Source organism: Leptidea sinapis, chromosome 22 (assembly GCF_905404315.1).
Source record: "Leptidea sinapis chromosome 22, ilLepSina1.1, whole genome shotgun sequence".
Classification (NCBI taxonomy): domain Eukaryota; kingdom Metazoa; phylum Arthropoda; class Insecta; order Lepidoptera; family Pieridae; genus Leptidea; species Leptidea sinapis.
In genome coordinates this window covers 12584035-12600998 of record NC_066286.1, presented here as the reverse complement: position 1 = coordinate 12600998, position 16964 = coordinate 12584035, and the positions used below count along the sequence as shown (strand labels likewise).

The 16964-nt window shown below is 34.3% G+C and overlaps 1 protein-coding gene across 2 annotated transcripts; it reads right to left on the bottom strand.

Moving 5' to 3' along the window:
- Positions 1 to 577: 577 nt before the first annotated feature.
- LOC126970820 (protein tumorous imaginal discs, mitochondrial-like) lies at positions 578 to 15671 on the bottom strand. Of its 2 annotated transcripts, none has more exons than XM_050816951.1 (10): positions 15464 to 15671; positions 15083 to 15294; positions 13991 to 14224; positions 12012 to 12180; positions 11450 to 11544; positions 9056 to 9214; positions 8032 to 8103; positions 7485 to 7592; positions 6447 to 6552; positions 578 to 2396 (listed from the first exon to the last, which is right to left on the bottom strand). In XM_050816951.1, the coding sequence occupies exons 1-10, from the start codon at positions 15639 to 15641 to the stop codon at positions 2263 to 2265; spliced, it is 1467 nt and encodes a 488-aa protein (XP_050672908.1). In that variant the 5' UTR covers positions 15642 to 15671; the 3' UTR covers positions 578 to 2262. The 2 variants fall into 2 exon arrangements, with proteins under 2 accessions (XP_050672908.1, XP_050672907.1); XM_050816950.1 differs by lacking the exon at positions 578 to 2396 and adding an exon at positions 5059 to 6269.
- Between the last annotated feature and the right edge of the window lie 1293 nt (positions 15672 to 16964).

The window sequence follows — 16964 nt, the reverse complement described above, 5'->3', positions numbered from 1 at the left end:
AAGGTCCAATATACAAATGTCAGATTTGCTAGCGCGAGGCAGATCATAGTGATGTAATCGCGCTCAAGTTACATTGTTGAGTCGATGATATAAACTCGCGTCTTTCTCTAGTGTATTGGTGAATTATAACATCACGGGCAGTGAGTCTTTCCTTATGTTATTGATAATATAGTTATTGTATTATCAGTAACGGATTAAGTGTACGCGAGGCCCGTAGCAAATTCTTTCAATGAGCCCTTGGTATATACCTATACTGGAAATGTTTGACGTGGATTATCTCAGTAGGAAAAGTTGTAACGTTTCACGTTTTTGCCACATCAAGAAATTCAATATCATAAGTTAATCTCAAAAAATTATGCTTAGACAGAGAAGAGTGGGACATGCGGGGCCCGTAGCAATTGCTACACTTGCTATATGGCTAATCCGGCTGTGTAATATGCTAATGTGATGTTTTAAAGCGTTAATGTTTTACAAATCATTGCTGATTATAAAAGGGCTTTCTAGAATATTTTACTTTGACTTTATCAGCAGGTTAGGCGCGTAAAAATAGCTCTTAAATCACCAAATAAAAGAACAATAATTTTCTAATTTATTTAATTATCATAACTACAAACTAGTCAACCGCTATATACAGCTTTCATTGGCTTTTAATAAATCAATAATTGCAAATGAACTAACAGTATTATTCTAAATAGTGTTATTTTTAATAAGGATAAACTTCTTTAACTATTACAGTCATATCACAGAGATATTATAAACATGTCAGAATGGAATTTAATAACAATTCATTTCCATAAGATAAGATAAACTTGTATTAACTCTTATTGTTAGGGTACGTATCGACTGATACAACTCATTACAGGCATTAGTGCTTGTTCACGTTGGTTCGCGGGCGCGGTTACGTAATATCAACCACAAAGCATAGGTAATATACAAGAGTATACGCACAAAACGTAGAATGAAGCGGACAAGGCCGCGACTGTCGCGTGCGCTTCGCTCGCAATTTTAGCTTCCATCTTTGCAAACGGAGGCAATGTGTGTAGTAAATGCGACTTAAAACATCATGGTCATCCGATTAGATATACTGTATTCCTCAAATGATGTGATGTTTTGCCCAATCATAACTTAACAAAATACATTTCTCGTGTTTTATTTCCTGTATTATCAAATAAGTAACTGAACACACATGAACAGATATTTATTTATAGCTAATGAACTATCTAGAATTTAGATCATCATAGAAATAGAATATTGTGCAAATGTTCGATCTTGTTTTTAATCCATTCCATCTTCCATAAAGAAATTATCGAATGTGTAGTACACATTACTAGCAACATGACGATCTCGAATTGATAAAGTTAATAATAATACTTTTTAATAATCCCATTTCTTTCTAACAACCTGTTATAATTGAAAAATTAAAATTTGTGCGTATTCAAAATTAAAATATATTCATAATACTTACACCGAGAGTTTTCAAATAATTTTAAGGCATTAAAACGCGTATTGTTATAACAGAATTATATCATTTATTATTTGGAAAAATTAACATACTTGCCTATAAGATTTTTTTTGAAGCGATAAATAAAATGTCGGGCATTTTATTTATTTTGTCATCATTCAGTAAAGTTTTCAAAATTGTGATGTTGCCGTTATACGATTTTTCAGATTTTTTATTTGACGTAAGTTAAATTTTTGTCGGTCAATCAAAAACACGAGTGATACACGATCCTGTGAATATTTCATACACCTACTGTACACAAATGTCTGTTAACTTAGGAATTAGTACATTATTAACTTGAAAACAATAATAAGTTATTGTGACTGAAAAAGGGAATTTTACTATATTAACATCATACTAAAAATTCTTAGTAAATTAAAAAAAAAGTATTTGTTTATCTCATTACTTATAACATTAGTGAAAAATAATTTTAGTAAGATCATTTTGGACAGTCGACACACACCTTAACTATTAATTGCTTCGAAGAAACGGTAAAATTTTAACAAGCGTTACGCGGCCTACGCGTAAATATATATATATGGTTACATCTCGAATAAATGTATGTATATTTGTTAACGTGTTACAATATAATAGAACAAATAAAAACTTTTGTTGATATCACCTGCCCTGATATGAGTCTAGATCTCCTTGAACCCAGTGTTTCAACCACTTTCAACTAACAATAACCTAGAACGCGAATGTAGAATCCCAATATTATCTTACACGTTATTTAACTTCTAAGCAAGCCGGGACAGTTCCTCCTATCCCTTATTTCGTTTAGACTCTTTTACATCTTCGTGCGATTCAGCCGAGCCAACAATGGTCTTCTTTTTTTCCAGAGCTTCCTTAACTGCGTCGACTAGGTTTTGTGGTTCTGATATAGATATTTTCTTACCTGAGAAAAAATAAGAAATTTATTTAATAAAATTTAATCTTTATCTTACTGCATTTGTTTTTATAAGAAAAATAATAGAAAACACGATTCAAGATTAGATCTAGTGTTTTGATATAAAATTTAATCCACCTAAAAGATATAAACTCGTATAGATTACTGAAAATATACCTATAAATAATGTAATTATGTTATTTCTATGAACTAAATCATATACAGAAAAGAAAGCTAAAGATCTAATATACATAAATAAGCTATCACGTAATCAATGGCATTAAAAATGATGAGGTAACGCAAACTACATGTGTGAACTCTAGGTATGTATACCAATTGAAACTAAAATAAACTCACTTCCAAAAGTCACTTACGAAAATATTGCTTTAATTATGCTTCCTTACCTACAAATCAAATAAGATCAGTTATTATCGCATAGAGATATGAATCAGCGATGACCGGTTGAATGCGAGCCTCATCTAATGATGCTTCGCTTGTAATTAAGTTCTTTCTGTTCTTAATTTTATTTATTATTATGAACTCAACTCGTGTTAGCAATCCGGACAAATCTTCGTGATTTTTGGTTTGCTGTTATATTAATGTAAATTTGTAACGTTTTAAATAAATATATTTTTAAAAAAAGTTTTGCTTCTAAATACCTGTAAGTAAAGCATTTTTACTAGAATAATCAAAGTATTTATTGCAAAAATATCATGAAAGTAGTCAGGTATCGTCATTACATTTTTTTTGTTTTATTTTAAATCGTATACAGTTCGTAGATGACAGTCACTTCTAGTGGGGAGTGACATAGCTTCATTAAGGCCCGCCTCACCACGCTCCTTGCTCTGCTCCTCACCCTACCACAACGCAGTCTGTGCCCACACACTGCTCCACTCGCGGAATTTATCGCACGCTATCTTTGCACTTGTTCCATTGACTCGCGCTCAATAAAACGAGTAACGGCCGTTCATATATACTATCTACAGGTAGAGATAAATTACTACCTTCTACTGTCAGTGATATAGCTGTCAATAATCTGAAGCTGTCCCAATATATGTCGACCTACGGGCCTACCGTGTACTCTTATTGCGATTCAATTGACAACCTAAAATCAACTGATTAAATCGCAATGATGTCAATTGAAGGTCAAAAATGATGTCAATTGAATCGCAAACTTATTTAGTTCGTTCATTCATTCGTACCGTGAGGTAATATTTCAACCTAAGCTGGATAGCTTATGTGTCAAAGTGAGCGATTCGAAAAAAGTTGCTACTTCCTTAGACGAAAGTGAATCGTGTTGTTAATGACTTTAAAAAAATAGTAATACCTAACATACAGAAAAGAAAAATTTTATTGATGAAAGATGAGAAGAGAATACTTTATTGGACTTTTTTGTATAACAAATACTGAAATTAAATACCGAGAATGAAAATACTAAAGACGAGGCACTAAGGGCCCGGGCTTGTTCGCAAGAACGAATTAAAAAAATGTACTCTGTGCTCCTGTCAAATCAAACATCAATGGAGGTGCGTCCATAACTCGTTATTTTTACGAAAACACCTAAGTAAATTATTAAAAAAAAATGTAATTCAAAGAACTATATTTCTTCAGATTACTATTAGTTAATAAGTACAAAAAAGGGCTTAATGGTTTATAATTTGACGCTATAAAGTGTAATTTTAAAATGTATTTTTAGTATTTTCTACGCAAAAAAAACCGCTAAAATCATACCATTTTAGGTTTCGAAACGCAACGTATATGGTTCGAGTAAGAGAGACAAACTTACGCAACGACTGTAGAGCGTCATCTCTTTCTCACACCGCGGACCACAGACAAATTTATTTCGTTCATTCTTCATAAGCTATTCAAACGCCATTCAGTAAAAGGCACTTCATGGTACGAATATTATCGCGTCAGTTTAGGTACTAAAACTGAACTGCATCGGAATCGCATCGCTTATTAAAAGTTGATGGTAGGCCCTCTAGAGTAATACTTGGAACTTGTTATAAATTTAACGGTTATTACAGGTGTGTCTATTATTTTGTTCAAGGTGAAAATGTTATGTGACTGAGTAAATATATGCACGAGCCGGAATTTTTATTATCGTATTAATAATTTATTATTATTTCGACACTTAAGAAATTGTTCAAAATTACTAATCCATAAACATGCAACTTCTTTAAGAATAAGTATCGAATAAATTCAACAATGAAACACTGTCAAAAGTCAGCTCGATATGTTAAGAAGCGCCACCACCGTCATGAACTGCCGTAAGATATCCCTATTAACAATTACATTTATTTAACTACTGTTAATATTTAGATACTATTTTATATAATTAGATCATTAGTTAACTTGATTTGTGTAAGTTAGTTGGCACTTCAGCAGTTCCACCTAACAGTTTGTAGTATCATCACGGTAGACGGTCGTGCCCTCTATAAGCCAGAACGCTAAGTTCGAGGAGGCATTATTTGTCGTGAATTGGAAGGGTGTCCTAATTCTCTTTAAATTTTTAATAATAATTGTATATTTTAATTCCAAGTGGAAACTTTAAAATACAAATGTAACAGTTTTATTATGTGTGTTTAAATTACCAACCCCTTCTACACAGAGTATAGTGGCAAGAAATAGCATGATGGTGTGGGATAGGCGTATAAATAAAACATCAATGTAATTTCAATATCACATTATATTCACATTTAACAATAATTTATACAACATACAACCATCATACTATCTCTATACTAGGTATCAGAACAAAGTATGCTTGTCAAATAATAAATAACATGAATATAATAATATACTTTAACCTCACAGCCCACTATCCCTTTTATGCTTCACTCAATACTGGTAATACTAGTATATACAATTATGTATCGACTTCAAATCATAATAGAGACTATAACAGAGTTAAAATTGTAGTCTTGGTGCCGCTTGCTTTCAAGATCGTTCGAAAGTGACGTAGCTACACGACAGCCGACATTATTGATAAATATAAAACCTAAAAGAAATGTATTGTTTGTAATATTATGTACCTTATACCACGCGAATGATCTTTCTATGAGGTTATTATCTGTAGTCTAGCTATAAATTAGCGCAGAATTTAGATTTTACCATTATAAATATTTCTATATGGAGACTAAAACATATTGTTTCAAGCTTAACCTATGTAGATGTAAATAAGTATCATAATAGTGGTTTGGTCGTCTTCCTTAACCTCACTGAGTTATGAACAATCTCTGCTACCTCCAAATAGGCTCAAATTCATACATTATTGCTGGATTAAGGACAGACACGTGTATTATGTTACTTTTAATAACATACATTCCTCATAAAATATTATTTATGATTCAGTGTTTTTAATAACATTATTTAAATTTTATACTTTTCACGCTGTTTTAAGCTTTCGCTGTTCTTCATTACACCAAAAATAATCACGGAATATCCTGCGTCATGTGCATTTTTATACTCGACCAATGCTTTATGTGTGAATGATGCGAGCTACAAGTCTTTCAATTTAGTAAAACAGCAAATTTTCCTAAGTCAATAACTAAGCTTCATACAAATCCGGATAGGCATCCCTTTGCTTTTTAACCGTATTTTTATAACCTAAGGGTACATCCACAGGCCGACCTTCAACACTACCAAATATATTTTCCTCAATATAAACATTATTTGGATTTCTTGCCATAATCAAATAACCGACAAAAACTGAGATAAAGAAACCCGTTAAAAATACAGCCCTGTTATTCTCGAATGCATCTGTAATTGAATCGAATAGAGTCCATTTTGAATTCTGTTCACTTTCCTCCCGATCTTTGTTTGACGGATGAATCCGTTCTGATTCATCCTTATCACTACTACCGCTATTTTTTGTACTTTCTGTAAAATAAATTGTAAGTTTATATAATGTCATATACCTCAATACCTATTGTAAATAAAAATCATTGGGTTGTTTATGTTTTTATATGAGGCGCCTGTATGTTGCATTTTCTTTAACGAAAGGGTTGCCACTTATGGAATGCCATATAGTATTCTAAATCAACAATCAAATCTCACCATCTCGATCATATGAGACCCCATGTATTTGACCCGGTGTGTCCTCTTCTAGTTCCGCGTAAGCACACATAAGCGCTTTCTGTTTTTCGCTGAGTACTTTTGGCACCTGCAACATTATACAGACAGTTAAAGGATTTTTTATAAAATGACTTGATTTAATTATTAAGCAAAAGTTCCACATCTTTGTACATGCACATTTCAAACTACCCTGGTATATTCTCAGCGGTAAAGGTCGCTAAGAGACAGTCTATTTGAATTGTATTAAATATGAATGTGGTTTAAATAAGATAATGTTTAAAGGATTAAAACGCGTGAAATTATAGCTTTATTTTTTACATAAGGTATTTATTTGCGTAAGAGTTAATTTTTTTTATAATTTATTTATCTAACCCCAATGTTTTGTGACACGTTTTCAGGGGGACTGAAAATACAGTTACAACACGCGTTCCAATCCTTTAAAAAGTATTTTATTTAAACAACATGTCTAATAAAATACTATGTATGATTATTCAAATGTTGTGAGCCTGAGTGTAAATTCCGCTAAGATTCGTCTTCAATCAACTAGACACGTGCTTCGCATCTACACGAGGCATCCTCAGGAGATGTTGACTCGCCGAGACTGACTCTACACTCAAGGAGGCACACAACAATTGAATGATTATAGATTTCCGCAAAATAACGCCTAATTTAATAAATTAACTATGTATGATGTTGTTAATAGGTTCGAACTCATCATAAATTGGGAGAGTTATAATATTTTCACCAGAAAAATTAACAATATAAAAATATACGCTAAAATTTTATATGCTAACAAGCTACAACTGTACAAGACCCTGCTCAGGCCAGTCCTGGAGTAAAGAATAGAAAGTGGGTGTTTACCAAAAAGCTTAATTATTCTCACTGATAGTTTTTCGAATGTACAGTAAGGCGGCAGTACTTATATTTACTTTTTACTGGGTAGTGTTGAGCAAACCTGACATAGAACTGACCGGTCAAGTAATATTAGTATTAGTATATACCTGACTAATTACAACTTACCTGTATTTTAATATGTACGTAATGATCTCCGTATCCATGTTGGCTGACTCGCTTCATTCCTTTCCGTGACAGACGAATTGTGCTGTGTGACGATGTTCCTGGTGTGATCTGAAACAGTAAACAAGATATTCAATTACAGTTCGTTGTTTTCAAAAACGGTGTACAAGGTGAAATCGTGCCCTCACGCGTTTTCATTACTTGTTTACATTGTGTGGACGCTATACAGTGAACGGAAACATAGATTTAGAACAAAAATAAGTGCATACAAACAGACATATCACAATCTAGTGATCATAATTATTTATTGTAGTCATTGTTTTCTGTTGTAGAGATAGGTGTTCATGTTACAACTTAATAGATTAGTGACTATAAAATACTTATAAAGTTATTAAAGTTTACGTGTGTCTCCTAGGTTTGATGTACGAAAAAAAAACATCTTTTTTCGTAAATGCGATATCGACATCTGTACTCAGGGCCGCGCGCTCCAAATACTTTTTCAAATTCCAGGTGAGGGGGCCACATGTGTTAAAAAATATGTACAACAAACCTGTAGTGTGTGGTCTTCGTACAGGCCCTGTATTCTGACAGTTCCGCCCAAGATCGCTTGTGACACTGAAATCTGATACAATAAAAATATGAGACAATAATAGATTAACGGATACTATGTTATTATTACTACTACAGGTATTTTATATATTAGGTATTAAAGTTAGAAGAAATATCAAATAACTGTTTAAGTTTTTATTTGTACTTGGTTTACTGGAGAGAGTACCTCAATTATTGGAGTTTACTCCTTAAGAATCAATTTTCATATAAGGCGCCCGGTATTAGAAAAATAAGGAGAGTAAAACCTACTCATCAAATGGGATAGTAACGCTTTTGGTGCGCATCATATTTCTCGCGTGTGTTTTTTTTTACTTGTGTGTAGCCAGCATACACAGTATACTACGTGATAGCTTACGCATGTAGTATAATATACCTATTAGGGTGTGCCAAAATGTAACTTCCTTGATGGACCTTTTAAAATTGGAATCTTGAGTTCCGCTTTTAACAGCAGTTGTGTTTGGGCATTTCCTGACATATTTTGAGTTAACGCTCATGGATTTTTTAATTAATACGCTTTTATTAGCTTCTGCTGTATGTCTGTTTGTAACACACTCCTTGATTTTGTTTAGTACCTGTTCAAAGACAATCTTTTTTTGACAACACACTTTTTTTGACAAATATTTGGAACATTAAGTAATTTGATAGCTAAATTTTCGCTTTCACTTTGAGTCTCGTGCCAGATTTTGGCGAGACAACACGTCCTGAGGATGCCTCGTGTAGAGGCGAAACACGTGTCGAATTGTTTTGAAAACAAATATTGGCGGAATTAACACTAAAGAAAACTTAAATAATTTGTATAATTATGGATTTCCGCAAAGTATCGCCTAATTCAATAAATTTTCTTAAATTTATCATGTTTGACAGAGCAATTTTTCACTTTAATAGCTATGTGTATTTTTCGAAATGTAAGTCAATTAAGGTTGAAACATGAATTCTCCTAGGAAATGTTAATGTAATCAACTAACCGTACAGTCCGTGTGTACATCAGGCCCATCACGTTTGAAGTAGGTGGAGCTCTCCACTCTAAATGTCACAAATATCTCATTGTTGCCGACTGACATGCGGACTGTCTGACCGTCCTCCACTCCTGCTGGCACTGGTACTGTTATCTTCTTTCTTTGCACCTTCAACATTAATATACAATGAAAAACTGCTATATCTCTTAGACGAGCCAGTCCCTGCGAGCAATCCGCATGATACAATACGATATTCGCCACTCGTCATATGGTCCCAATAACACCGCTGTGTGGAGACACGTTCCTATGTGTATATTAGGCCATTTCATGATTTCTAACAACTGTTCTTAACTAATCTCTTGGTAGAATCAAGATGGTCATAGTGATTTCATTAAATATTAATATTAGGTCACTCTGGTTCAACCAAAATGGTTAATTATAACTGTTAGAAATTATAAACTTAGTATAGCAAAATGTTGTTGGGCCACTATGGTTCCAATAGTGTCATATATATGTGGCTTGTGGTAATAATACTACGTGCTCATACAATACATATAACATACCCAACATAGATGTGGAAGATACAAGATGATGTAAGAAAAAAAACTGTTTATAAAGTGTCATAGTTAAAATATAATTTTGAGGGCTAATCATACAGGATTTCTACAACATTCTCAAATCTGTGCTCATGACTTGTGCACTGCACTATCTTAAAACCTAGGATGTTTCAGAATTGGTCCAACATACAAAACTTCAAAAGGTAAACTTTATGGTGAGCTTCATCAAAATTCAAATTTTGGATCCCATTTAAAACAATTATCGCAACAGCTTTTTTTTTATGGAATAGGAGGACAAACGAGCGTACGGGTCACCAGTTGTTAAGTGATCACCGCCGCCCATACTTTCTTGCAACACCAGAGGAATCACAGGAGCGTTGCCGGCCTTTAAGGAAGGTGTACGCGCTTTTTTTGAAGGTACCCATGTCGTATCGTCCCGGAAACACCGCACAAGGAAGTTTATTCCACAGCTTTGTAGTACGTGGAAGAAAGCTCCTTGTAAACCGCACTGTGGAGGACCGCTACACATCCAGATGGTGAGGATGATATCCTAACTTGTGGCGTGTCGTGCGAAGGTGGAATTCGGCGGCAGGAATTAGGTAAAACAGCTCTTCGGAACACTCCCGTGATAAATGCGGTAGAAGACACACAATGAAGCGACGTCTCTACGCAACGCCAAGTGATCCAGCCGTTCACAGAGTACTGGGTCCCCGACAATTCGAGCTGCTCTGCGTTGCACGCGGTCAAATGGATCGAGCTGATACTAGGGTGCGCCAGACCAGAGATGACAGCAATACTCCACGTGTGGCCGGACCTGCGCTTTGTACAGCGCTAGAATGTGGGCCGGCTTGAAGTATTGCCGTGCTCTATTAATGACACCCAGTTTCTTTGAAGCCAATTTGGCTTTGCCCTCCAGATGGCCACGGAATTGGCAATCGCTCGAGATTTCGAGACCCAGTATTCCGATACTAGGCGAGGCTTATAGGGAAGTGTTGTCGAAGAGCGGTGATGCGACAAATGGGGTTTTTTTAGTGGTAAACGCGCAAACTTGAGTCTTCTTGAATGAATGTTGGAGGTGTCCAACATATCATTGATATGCAGAAGAAACAGCGTAGGAGATAGCACACAGCCTTGGGGCACTCCAGGATTCACGGGCTTCGGGTTCGAGCAATGTCCGTCGACAACGACCTGTATGCTGCGCCCAGTGAGGAAGCTGGAGGTCCACTTGCACAAGCTCTCGGGAAGCCCAAATGATGGAAGTTTAGAGAGGAGGACAGCTGTTATCCAGATACAATCATTACCATAAACATTGGTAAATTTTTTAACAACTATCAAATACATAATCTAAGCTTGGTGTTCTACCTAACTTAGCAATGGCTGAACTGTGGTACCCCTTCGGCAGAAGCCACAATAGGAAGGATAGAATAGAGTTAAAATGTTGCTACATACAATAGCAAATGATTTAATATATTTTCGAAAAATAAATATTAAAAATTAACAATGCAATCTATTGACTGTAAATAGTAGTCTTGTTGATTCAAGATTATGTGCATAGACAATTTAAGATGTACCAGCTATAATAGCTGGTACTTTATCATTTTGTTAGATTTCTTTTAGTGTGACCTTTTATTTGAAATTCAAAAATAGGTTTAAAAATCACTTATTGAAAATCATTATAAAGTTACCGCCTCCAACCTGAGAAGAACGGACGCAAGAAACTCAACAGGCTACTTAATTTTAGGATAAACTTTCATCACAATAAAAAATTATTATATTATATAGCACTGCATCGGTATTTGGTGTTTATATCATTGAATAATCTTACAATTGTAATAAAAATACATACAGACTGTCCTTTTCCTTCACACTCTGAACATGGAAACTTAATCAGCATCCTAGTACCATGGCAATGTCGACATGTAGATCTCATCACAAATGGACCTAAAAATACATGGGCAAGATAAATTCATGTCCAAAATATAAATCAAGTAATAATTTAATATAATTAAGAATATAAATATTTAACACAAAAACATACTCATCAATGATATCATAAATAATATATTTACAGGATATTAGTTGCCACCAACCCTTGTATAGAGTTTCAAAGACGATATAACAAGGCTGGTGATGCTCTTGTAATTTCTCTAGTGTTTCAGGAGAGAGTAGGTGATTATGACTTACTAACAGACAACCTGTGTGCTTGTTTGTTGGTAAGTCGTAAATATGGTGGATTTTGACCTAAGTTTAACATAGTTGTGTAATTACCACGACACAACTTCTTTGTCTTAATTTAAAATATACTGTAACAAACAACATTTTAGGTGTCTTATTTAGGTCAAGTGCATTGTATTAATAAACAACTTTTTGATTCTTTCATATCAATAATTGTAAAACATGCTCATTACCTCTTGAAAATGTCTCCATTCCAGTTCCATTGCAATATGTACATTTTATAGCCTTAGTACCAAGCTCACACCTAGAACCCTGGCACTTGGGACAAATGTCTATAACATTTATATTTACATCCTTGTTCACACCCCTTGCTGATTCGGTAAACTTAAGGTTTACTATTATCTGAAGTAATAAAAAATATACAATCATCTTTTGTTAACATTTGGTGGTATTAATAATACTTCCGAGTGCCTTGATTATGCTTTAATGGAAAAATTTATTTTAATTTTTTATAATTTGTAACACTTACATGAGAATTTTTTTTTTTTTCACTTTGTCATTTATAACCAAGAAAGGTGAACAACATCTTAAACTTATTATTTAAGAAAAATTAAAATATGTTGTCATGTATAGAGCACAATGCAAAGTAGCAACAAAAAGAAAATACAGTGTAAACTCCATGTAATGTCACTAGATTTAATGACAAACTCCCTAAAGCATCTAAATCAATTGGCTTTGGTTGGTTTAGCTTGTCTTGCATACATTGATACACTGTCATAGCATTACATCCATAATTTGAGTAGTAATAAAAAGTACCTTTTAAGTTGCTGAAATCAGTAAAAACTGCACAACTGTGTACATTCTTTTGTCGCTTTATTATCCTAGCCCACAATAAACTAGACTGTTGGCATCATGCATACCGAACTTTCTAAGAAATTCGTTCTTTTGTTTACAAATTGGGATTGCTTGCACATGTGTGTAGACTTTTGTTGAACATGACTAATAAGTAGAAGTCAAGTTATCATATTCTTAGTTTCTCACAAATTTTCAATTTTGGATTCAGTGAGAAAAACTGAGAATCAAGAACAAAGAGATGAAGAAGATGAGACAGATGAGCCTGAGCCTCCTCCGAGCATTAAAGAAGCTCTGAAGGCAGCTAAATTATTGGAAAATTACTTCCTTTATCACCAAGATGCCTCAATATCGCAAGGTATGAATAAAATAAGTAAAAAAATACAACAACATTACTGGTGCAGCAAAAGATGTCAGACAAAAATAACATACTATATGCAATAGCATTCAAATAGGATTATTGTTTATGTACATAACTACTAACACTTGTCTTAAATAAACTTTTTCTAATTCTTATTTTTCATATCTCCATTTAACAACACTTCTATAACGCCATAAAATGGACAGTCCCTTCATAAAATGGACAGTGTCATTATATAGAGTTTACAATGTACTTTCGTTTCAGGTCCCCATTAATTCATCAATTTTTTTTTTTAATTTTAGGATATCATTTTTAAGAGTCACATAATTTAATAATAATTTCTATAAATTTGCAGTGGCCTAATGAAGCAAAAGAGACATACACAGATAATATTAAATACAAACACAAGTTGTATAAATAACATACACAAGTATAAATTAAAATCTTACATCAAATAATTTAATGAAATTGCTTGTTATTTTTATTCTCATAAATATGTTAAGTAATATGGTGGTGGCTGGATGATCTTGTTACCTGCCTGCTTAATGTGTTTTTTGTTATTATTATTTCCTTTAAAAATGCTCACATAATGCCTCTATTTATTTACGGTATGTGTGGATTAATGCACCTACTATACTCAATAACTCTTGTGTTTATAAGTATTAATTTACTTTTTTTTTTCTTTTTTTGATTTACTCTTGTAAGACTTTCAGTTTTTGACATTTAAGTATTTTTGTTGCATCACTTTGCATATATTGTAATTGAAATGATTTGTAAAACAATTAAAATGTAAATCTTGACTTAAAAGAGTGGCAATGAGTATCTTGCTACTTCTTCTCATTAGCTCAACCCTTTATGAAGTAGCGGTAAATTCAGTGAGATTAAATAAGTGTCATTTCCATGACCTACATGAATAAAGTGTTTTTAAATTTGAACAAATAAGTCAGTTTCTCCTATTAATCTTAAAATAATAGTGTATATATAAACTTGGATAATTACTTCTTGAGCTGCTCCAAAACCAAACTTGCTCTCTGCAAAGTCACTAAAGGCCTCACTCTTAAAACCAGCATCACCAAATATCTTGCGGAACAACTCCTCTGGGTCAATAGTAGATTTATACTGCCATTGGTGGGTAAACCCATCTGGTCCACTAGGTCCCCCCATACCACCCATTTGATCCGATGTTGTACCAAATGTATCATATTGTTTACGTTTACTTTCATCAGACAGTATCTACAATATAATTAAGACATCCATTATTTAAACAATTATCAATAAAATTAAAAACTTATTCTTAAACAAATACATTACATTAAATATAAAATAATTGATCAACACCATTCAGAGACATGTTAGAGAGACAACTGATACATAAGATTACAACCTAAGAAACCTTTTGGAATATAAAGTCCCCATCACAAGAACCTATAAATGAAGTACATCAATAGCTTTTACCATGTTGAAGATGACAAAACGACAATATTATTAGTTAACCAAATACAATTGACTAAAATTACCATTCTTGTAATACAAAAGTAAAAACCAATTCAAATCAGTTGGGTTATATTTTAAGGATATAGTGTCGCTCAATGTTTATGGTACAGGAACAAGTCCAACTCCTTGAATGTAAACATTCCGTCCACCATTTTGAAATAGATATCACAAGATGATGTGACATGCCATTTCGAGTTTTGAATGAGCTTGAGTTTCTATGTTATTAACGCTTTGTTTGTATCAATTCGTAATTTTTTTTTAATTATTTCATAATTAATGGTTATTAAGTACATTAGTTGTAATTATCTAAAACCATTCTTAAATATTATACACATATAAATACAATTATATTATTCCATTCATCTAAGTGTTGAGAACCCCTGAACATTTGTTTACATAATTTACAGCTTCTTATGATTGAGACTATAGTATGTCTTAGTATTTTAGAACATTATTCACATTCACACACACATTCATACATTCATTGTTTTGAACATCAAATTGTTTCCAATAAAAAAAGTCAAAGATGTCATTGATAAATATTAAGTATTAATGAGCTAGAAAGAATGAATTAGAAAAACTAACAATTACACTAACCTCATATGCTTCCGAAACCTCCTGAAACTTTTTAGGAGCTTCAGGATCTGATTTATTAGCATCAGGATGATATTTCTTTGCTAGCTGATAGTATGCTTTCTTAATATCTTTAGCTGATGCATTTTTGGACACCCCGAGAACTTTGTAATAGTCTGTTCTGGCGTAAATATTGCTTGTAGTGTGAAAAGACCGTCTCAGTGAAATTTCGGTATCTGAAATGATTGAGGTTATGTTTTTCAGTTGAATTTCCATTTATCTTAATAGTTTTATTTTTATTACACCTGTACTTTTACATCTTAATTCTGATAAAAAACAAAAATTACAGATCGCATATCTGCTTTAGAGCTGCAATAATGATGTAACAGAGCATGTAAAACTTACACTTTAAACTTTTATGTCCTATTGAAGACGTAAATAAATTTGGACGATCGGTATATTTGTTACAATTAATACACTTATGGATAAATCGACAAGGTGCTTTGGATAGCTTAGTATTAAGCACATTTTTAAACGTTTTCGGATTTAAAAATCCAATAATACTCCGAGTCGGAGGAGCCATTTTCTTAGAGAACGAGAAGTGAGAAACTGTAATAATATAACTGACAACTGTCAGTATCAGTCAAATGAGAAATGAGCATCGAGAACTAGTACAATCATAGATGCTTAACGTCAGTGGGATAATGATAATTTTCCAATTACAGCAAGACTAAAGCGCATTTTAAGCGGCGTAATGCTCAACCTTGAATGTTCCGACTACAGAAACGCTTCGCACAATCGAGCATTATCACCTTTCGTTTACACCAAGGTACCTATTATACTCGTATTTGACAAGTTTTATGCAAATTACAAATACAAGTTGTATGCAATCTTTTCAAAATACAATAACATAAAACTTTTCGTAGACAGTATTTGTTGGAAACTTGTCTGATGAAATTGTTTGTCACCTATTAGTTGTCTACATGTATATGATCTCATGTTTTATACTTGTTGTAGGCGTGTAGGTAAACTTGTTTAAGTAAAGTACGTTAAGGACTGTACTTTCCCCGGGGCGTAAAAGAATAGGGGAGTCCCAGGCCCATGGGTGTCGTGAGAGGCGACTAAGGGGTTTTTAGAAGTGGGAGAATCACACTGCCAACTTATGACGTCAGCATAATCGGGCCAGAATCGTCCCGGTTAATAACCACACTCAAACAGAATACCGGCGTGAAGTAGCGGCCTAGCGCCGCTATCTCTCGTATAGGTTAGTGTCGAGGACTGGAGGCCATCCCTTCCCACCCAACAAAATATGAGAGTGGTCTTGAAAAAGCAATTACCCCAGGAGGATACTCTACCAGAGCCGGAGAATCCCTCCCCGAGCACTCTCGCTCGGGCTGCCCTTCGTATTCTGGGGAGGGCACAGAACCGCGTATGACCGAGGACAAACGAGGCAGTAACACCACGGCACCCCGCTCCACGCTCAACGTGGACTTTTGCAAGATCAGGGGAATTCACTCCAATTTAAACGCCGTCCACCACCACCTTGAGACGGCGCAGCCGGCCTTGTGTTTCCTTGAGGAGACGCAGATATCTGGACCTAGCGATACGTCATATTTAACGTACCCCGGGTACAATTTTTTGCCTCACGCGTATGTGTCTCGGCAATTTTGAGGGTAGGGACCTGTCTCCTCTCTGGCTGCGCATAGATTTAGAGGACCGCATCCGCATCTATGCGTGTGTCTACAGGTCCCATAGTGGTAACGCAGAAACCGATCAACTCATGGGCTGCGTTCAAGCGGCAATTGACGACGTGCTTGCACAGATTCCCTCCACTGAAATCGTAGTCTTGGGTGATTTCAACGGGCACAATGCCGAAAGGCTTGGATCACGCACCACAGACTACGCA

What these genes read in the sequence shown, in the direction of transcription:
- LOC126970820 (XM_050816950.1), bottom strand. Translation starts at nt 15,641, where the DNA reads ATGGCTCCTCCGACTCGGAGTATTATTGGATTTTTAAATCCGAAAACG. An exon ending in GTTTTGGAGCAGCTCAAGAA is followed by an intron (nt 12,181 to 13,990) that starts GTAATTATCCAA and finishes TTATTACTTCAG; the next exon opens with ATAATAGTAAACCTTAAGTT. An exon ending in GGTCTCATATGATCGAGATG is followed by an intron (nt 6,270 to 6,446) that starts GTGAGATTTGAT and finishes TTTATTTTACAG; the next exon opens with AAAGTACAAAAAATAGCGGT.